This window comes from Phascolarctos cinereus, unplaced genomic scaffold (assembly GCF_003287225.1).
Source record: "Phascolarctos cinereus isolate Bilbo 61053 unplaced genomic scaffold, phaCin_HiC Scaffold_7;HRSCAF=346, whole genome shotgun sequence".
Classification (NCBI taxonomy): Eukaryota; Metazoa; Chordata; class Mammalia; order Diprotodontia; family Phascolarctidae; genus Phascolarctos; species Phascolarctos cinereus.
Window position 1 is genome coordinate 177558426 of NW_027556180.1, and position 7754 is coordinate 177566179.

General features: G+C 40.1%; 1 protein-coding gene across 1 annotated transcript; it reads right to left on the reverse strand.

Moving 5' to 3' along the window:
- Positions 1–1318: 1318 nt before the first annotated feature.
- On the reverse strand, positions 1319–7362 carry GPR45 (G protein-coupled receptor 45). Its single transcript, XM_078147372.1, has one exon. It carries the CDS (start codon positions 7055–7057, stop codon positions 5936–5938), a length of 1122 nt encoding a protein of 373 aa, XP_078003498.1. The 5' UTR covers positions 7058–7362; the 3' UTR covers positions 1319–5935.
- Between the last annotated feature and the right edge of the window lie 392 nt (positions 7363–7754).

The following is a 7754-nucleotide window of genomic DNA, read 5'->3' on the forward strand; positions in this document are numbered from 1 at the left end:
AGGGACCTGGGCTTTGTTGATAGGAGAAATGGACTGGGGGTGCAGTTAGTATGGGGAGCAGGTTATGGAGAACCCCAAGTACTTGAATATGGCTATTTTGTTTCATTTTCCCAGAAAGAAATAAAAGTATGTTTTACAACTGAGGGACCTGGTGCCCAGGGAGTGACTTATCCAAGGTCACACCAGTATGATTAGTTGCAGAGTTAATATCTGAACTCAGATTCTGACTGGAAATCTTTCCACTTTACCACTACATTGCCACTATGGTGAACCCACAGGAATCTAATCTATATTTAACAGAATCACAAAATTTGAGAGTTAGAAGAAACCTCTCCCCAGACAGCCATCGAGTCGAACCCATACACAAAAGGAACCCTCTCTGTAATCACCTGACAGATGCTGTTATTCCTTGGTACGTTGATCTAACCTCCCAGTAAGCATCTTATGGGGGTTGGGAGATGGCACAGGAAGGGAACAAGCATTTATTAGGCACCTACGATATGCCAAGTGCCGTGTTAAACAATTTACAAATATTATCTCATTTGATCAAAATCCTGGGAAGTAGATGCTATTATGAGCTCCACTTTACAGTTGAATAAGTTGAGGCAGACAGAGTAAGTGTTTGATATTGCATTTGAACTCAGTCCTTCTTCATTCCAGGCCCAGGGCTCTATGTGTTGTGCTATCTACCTGCCTCATATTATTATCATAGAATCAGTTTTAGACCATAGGGGCCATCTAATGCACGCTTTTTATTTTACTCATGAGTGAACTATGAAGCAACTTGTCCAAGGTCGCACAGATAGTCAGTAGTAAATCAAGATTCGAACCCAGGTCCTCTGACTCCAAATTCAGTGTTTTCCCACTCTTCATTCCCTCCCATTTTTCCAGCTTTTCTGTAATCTATTGCTTATCTTGTTGTTTTGGGGGAAATGTATTGTTGTTCAGTTGTTTCAGTCACGTCTGTGTGACCTATTTGGGATTTTCTTGGCAAAGATACTGGAGTGGTTTGCCATTTCCTTCTGCCCCCCCCATTTTACAGATGAGGAAACCAAGGCATGACTTGCCCAGGGTTACTCAGCTAGTAAGAGTCTAAGGCCAGATCTAACCTGAGGAAGATGAGTCTTCCTGATTCCAAGCCCAATGCTCTATCCACTGTGCCATCTAGCTGTCCCATGGGTAATGTTAGGCATCTGATATAATGTGCAGCATCATTTGGATTGGACCTGCATACCAACATTAAGTTGGGGGAATGGTTTGATTTGTGTGTTTAATTGGAGCCAACAATATAGTCTTAGACATGGCTGTAGGACCGTAACACTTTATTTAAGACATGTACAATATTATACTTTTGAGACATACACATTACACTTAATAATATTTAACCGCAAACCACACAATGCTGTTGGATATAAACTGGGGAAACTAAACCTTCTTTCCAAACATACATATTTCATCTGGGGCTTCCACCAAATGCACTCCTTTAAGGACGTGAAGAAGAAGAGGAGGGCTTCACTTTTGTGTCCCAGGTGCTATGTGTTACATACTGTCATCTAGTTCTTGGGGACAGACAAGGGCTCAAATGTACACCCACTCCGTCTTCTGTCACTTTTTCTGAACAACTAGACTGAATTCTTAAGTCCCCATCACAAGGAAGCCACAAGGAAAAACTGGTAAATACTATGTTGGCGTTCAGGACAGAAATAGAGTTGAATTGATTTGAATACTTCATAAAGCAATGCTCCAAAGCAAAGGCAATCAACCTTTTATTTTTCTGCATATGGACATTACTGCAATTGGTGAAAAAAGGTCTCAGCTCATTTTCATGACGAATCTTATTTAAATGCATGAGACTAAATTAAATACCCCACCACCTCTTTATGGGAAATAATAATGTGTAGAATGCTTATCTGCCGGCTTTTCTTTATTTACAGAAGGGTGATAAAAAGGGTTAACCTATGTTCCTTGGCAAGACTTGAGGATGGAAACTGAAACGTAAGCCCAACTTTAGCTTTCTTTAGTTGTAGGGCTAAATCTGGGCTATGATTATTCTGAGACCTATCTAAATCACAAATCATATATGCAAGATTTTGACCCATTGAATCATGGAATTTTGGCACTTGAAGAGATCATCTAGTTCATTTAACAAATGAGAAAGCCAATGTGGTTATATGACTGCCCCAAGGTCACAAAGCAAGTTAGTGCCATAACTGATATGGAACCCTGTTCTGAAGTTTTATCTTTAATGCTCTTTAAGCTAAACTTGAATCTGGAACTATAAACAAAACGAAAGAGCTTATATCCCTATAAACCCAAACAAAGAAAAGTCCAGCCAAATGCCTCCTGGCAAAACTGGAGTGGGCAAGGTCCGCCATATGTTAGACAGGGACAGTATGAAGGACAAATAGACAAAAGCTAGGCAACTTACCAGAGCCTCAAAACATGCTTGGGTTTCTGAGAAGAGGGCTACCCAGGTGAAGGGCAAGATGGAAGGAAGGAATGCTCATTGTGGGGGTTCGGAGGAGCATACAAGTGAACAGGCTACCCTGAGAAGGTGGCATTTTGTTTCTCCCCTTAGAAGCAGCAATTCCTCCACTGAAGTGGACCTTGAGCTGATCAAAGACATTGCCCTGGACACCGACAGCCTTGTAAACAGAAGAGAGAGAATGGAGCTTAAGGAAGCAACTTGTAGACAGTTATCACCTTCCACTCCTAAAAGGCAGAAGAAATCAATGACAGCAAAGAAATAGGATTTCTTTCTGTTGAATGAATTAAAGGGTACTTTTGAGTAATCAAAAAGAGAAGGAAAATACAAAGTAGAAAAAGGAGAGGATAGAAAAATGGGAGCTGAGAAGGAAGCAGGAAAATAGAAAGGAGAGCAGAGGTAAAGAAGGTAAATTGGGTTTAGCCACTGCTCCATGAGGGTAAGAATTCCATGATAAGAAGGCATTGTGGTAAGCAAAACCAGTGCAGCCAAGATCAGAAGAAAAGCAGAAAACTGGGTTGGGGTGGGGGAAGGAATTTATAGCAAGTTCCTCTGATAAAGGCCTCATTTCTCAAATATATAGAGAACTGAGTCAAATTTATAAGAATACAAGCCATTCCTCAGTTAACAAATGGTCAAAGGATATGTACAGGCAGTTTTCAGATGGAGAAATCAAAGCTATCGACAGTCATATGAAAAATGCTCTGAATCACTATTGATTAGAGAAATGCAAATTAAAACAACTCTGAGGCACCACCTCACACCTATCAGATGGGTTAATATGACAGAAAAGGAAAATGACAAATTTTGGAGGGGATGTGGCAAAATTGGGACACTAATACACTGTTGGTGGAGTTGAAAACTGATCCAACCATTCTGAAGAGCAATTTGGAACTATGCCAAAAGTCATACCCTTTGACCCAGCAATAGTAGTACTACCATATCTGTATCCCAAAGAGATTTAAAAAAAAAAAGGAGCGATATGTACAAAAATATTTACAGCAGCTCCTGTTGTGGTGGCAAAGAATAGGAAATTGAGGGGATGGCTGAACAAGTTGTGGTATATGATTTTGATGGAAAACTACTGTGCTATAAAAACAATGAGCAGTGGTCAAAGGATATGAATAGGCAATTTTCAGAAGAAATTAAAGCTATCTATAGTAAATTAAAACAACTCTGAGGTACCACATCACACCTATCAGATTGGCTATTGGAATATATTATATGTGGAATACTGTTGTTCCATAAGAAATAATGAGCAGGCAGATTTCAGAAAAACCTAGAAAGACTTACATGAACTGATGCTGAGTGAAGTGAGCAGAACCAGAAGGATATTGTACACAGTAACAGCAACATTATCTGACGACCAATTTTGATAGACTTAGCTCTTCTCAGCAAAGCAATGATCTACGTCACAATTCCAAAAGACTCATGATGGGAAATGCTATCCTCATCCAGAGAAAGAACCATGGAGTCTGAATGCAGATGGAAGCATACTATTTCCTCTCTTTTTTTTTTCTCATGGTTTTTCTCTTTGGTTCTGATTCTTCTTTACAACATGACTAATGTGGAGATATGTTTAATGTGATTGTACATGTATAGCGTATTTCAGGTTGCATGCTGTCTTGAGGAGGTGGAAAGGGAGGGGGGGGAAATTTAGAACTCAAAATCTTATAAAAGTGAATGTTGAAAACTAAAAATAAATTAATTAAATAAATAAAAAATTATGAACAGGATCTTTAAAAAAAACCTGGGAAGACTTATATGAACTAGTGCAAAGAGAAATGAGCAGAATCAGGAGAACATTGTACACAGTAACAGCAATATTGTATGATGATCAATTGTAAATGGCTTAGCTATTCTCAGCAACACAATGATCTAAGACAATTCCAAAGGACTCATGATAAAAAGCGCTTACACTTCTAGAGAAAGAACTGGTGGAGTCAAAATACTGATTGAAGCATGCTTTTTTTACTTTATTTTTCATGGTTTTTTTTCTTTGTGGGGGGAGGTCTATGTTTTCTTCTACAACATGACTGGTATGGAAAAATATATTTTATATGACTCCACATTTATAACCTATATAAAATTACTCCCCTTCTCAATGAGGGGATGAGGGGAGGAAGGAAGGAAGAGAATTCAGAACTCAAACATTAAAAAAAAAAGTTAAACTTTTTTTATATGTAATTAGAAAAAAAACTAAAATATTTGAAAGAAAAACAAAATCAGAAGAAAAAAGTCATGGTGCTATCCACACGTTCCATACAATCAAGTGGAGAGAAAGGCATCATGGTATGTGCATGTGTATTCAGATAAGGCAAGTCACAAGCTAAACTTAGTTCACTGTTCCTTACTAAGATAGAATCTTTGCCTTAAAGACAACTTATGTATCAGGAACTGCGTACAGATTATTCCATTATTTCTACTTATATCCCCAGTACCTAATACAGTGCCTGGCCACAGTAATAACAAATGTTTGTTGACTGATTGAAGTAAAAAGGCTAAATTTGCTACTCATCTAGGTATTGGTTTGCCAGTGTATACAATATGGCAACTCTTGGAAACAGATACTACATCTATGATTAACACTTGGGTACATTTTGTTCTTAGTATCTATTGAATACAAATCTAAAGAGCGCTTGGTCCTCTTCCAAAATGAAGAATAAACAATAACAAAGACTGCTGCAAAGGAGAGAAATTACAATTAAAAAGAAAAGTAATACTATGACATCATACTGACCAGATTGGTTGTCTTGGGCATTTGTATATTATTACAATATGGCACCACGGGTTTCTCTGGACAATGGTATTAGGAAGGGGGCTAACGTGACAAAACGAAATCATCTTAACACAATCTATCTCCTCCTTCACACATATACAAACACAATATTTTCTTAAAATTACTTGGCAGTTTTCATCAGATCATATTACTTGTAATGAATGAGTATCCCAATCTGGCTTTTTACCAGATTAAAAACTCCTTGAGAGCAAGGACTGTTTAATTAATCAAAGTGTAGATTTAGAACTGGAAGGGACCTTGAAGGTCATCTAGTCCAACCTCTTAATTTCACAGATGAGGAAACTGAGGCCCAGAGAGTTAAATGACTTCAAGGTCATACTGGTTGGCCAGTATTTGAACCTAGATCTTCTTTCTTCAGATCCAGGACTCTTTCCATGATACTGAAAAATGATCTGTATCCCTCCTCCAGAGTCTCCTGCAATTTCTTGCACACAGCAGGTGCTCAACGTAGGTTTATTGAATTGAATTCATTGAATAGTTTCCTCCCCCAATTTTGGGCAGTGGGTCATTTAGCTGAATAATTAATGAAGACTTAGTACATAACACTAACCACGGAAGGCAGCCAACCTGTTATCACTGTTAGACGCTGAGAGCAAAAGCTGAATTCCTTCCTGTGTCCATTTGCTAGGTCTCTTCTGCCTGCTTCTTCCCTAAACTGCTGACTGACGCTCATTGCAAATATAGATGGTGCTTGGATGGACCTTCCTCTTTGTCCGTCCAGGCACTTTGGGGAAGATCTTGAATGTTTTGGGTAGAAACTCTATGCAAGCTTCGCGGAATTTCTTGATTCTCCAGCAGTAGATGACAGGGTTAAAGACAGACTTGAGGTAACTAAGCCACAGAACATAGGTACTGGTGATATAGAAGGAAGAGCCGTAGTAAAACTTCCGGCTAAACACAGACAGAAGGCTGAATATGGTATGAGGCAGCCAACAGAAGGAGAAGCCAATGAAGAGGATCAAGATGGTAGAGAAGGCCCTCGTTTTGAAGCTCATGTCGATATTCAGTGGGTATGGCCGCTGGAGACCCATCAGCCCTAGCTTGCTCCCCTGGCCTAAGCAGAGGCTCTCAGTGTGGTTATGGACCCTGATGGCATTCCTGCGCACAGTGTTGAGGATGCATAGATAGGAATAGAGCATGATGCTGAATGGTACAAAGAAAACCATCACCACCAGTATCACGGCATAAGCCCTGTCTGCTGGAAACTCTGTGTAACCCAGTACACATTGAGGGGCCCGGGTAGGCACTTCCACAAAAGTCCAGCCCATGAGGGAGGGAAATGAAATACAGAATGACAGAGCCCAGGAGACTGCAATCATCACCTTGGCCCTTCGGGGATTCAGTTTGTCTTGGCGCTGGACAATGATGAGGAAGCGGTCTACACTGATGATTAAGAGGATGGCAACACCTTCCAAGACAAAAAACCAATAGAGCATGGCTGAAAAACGGCAGAAGTAGGCACCAAAGTGCCAGTTCACAGTGATCATGGTGACTGCCGTGAAAGGCATACAACACAAGGACAGCATGATATCAGAAAAGGCCAAGGTTGCCAGGAGCAGATTGATGGCTGAGCGCATGGCGGGCTTCTGGTATACAATGAGACAGACAATGGCATTGCCAAGGAATCCAACAGCAATCATCAGCATCATGACCAGTGCCAACAAAATCCGGAGTGGGGCAGACAAAACCACAGATGTGGATGCTGGGGACAGGCTGCTCATATTCAGCAAGAGGGAATCACAAGTCTCAAAGGGAGTACTGTTGCAAGCCATCACTGAGAAAATGTTTTAGGCATGCTAACAATGGAGCAAAGGGTTGCCACTAACACAATGGTAGCTGCCATTTTTGATCCTTTGGATACATTATCTGGTGGCACACCTATAGCCCTCTGTTAGGCCTTAACAGATGAAAGAAACATCTTTGGGGAGGTTCTATTTCATACATAAAAGGCTAATTGGGAAATGATATTCATAAATCATTGACTCGCAAGATTCTTTTTGCTGACAACTGACTGTAGCCTCCATTCCATTCTCTCCTGGGAAGTGTGACCTAAAGGAAAGAAAAATGCAGAGAGGAAAGGAATTATTCTTTACAAGTACACACATGTGACAGCTGCTTCTTCTTAAGTTTAAACCCATTCTGAAAATAACAGCAGAGAGTGGGAGAGAGAGGGAAGATTTATTTCTTTATTGACATTTCAAGAGTTGTGACAAAGCTTGATATGCCTGGGTTTTATTTGGTCTTTGGGAAGTGCCATAGAAAAAGAAGTCAATGGCCCTCTTACTTCAAAAGGCTGAAGTGGTGAATTCTTTGTAATAAGACTTTATACCATAATCTCCCTGAAATTGGAATGGTAGAATGAAGTCTCTGGCTGGCAGAGTCCCAGGTTGCTGATGGCCTTCTCAGTGAGGTCTAAAATCTGTCTTTTGAAATTAAGCTTTTCAGATTTGGGGAATGAACTTGGCTCCT

What these genes read in the sequence shown, in the direction of transcription:
- GPR45 (XM_078147372.1), bottom strand. Translation starts at nt 7,057, where the DNA reads ATGGCTTGCAACAGTACTCCCTTTGAGACTTGTGATTCCCTCTTGCTG.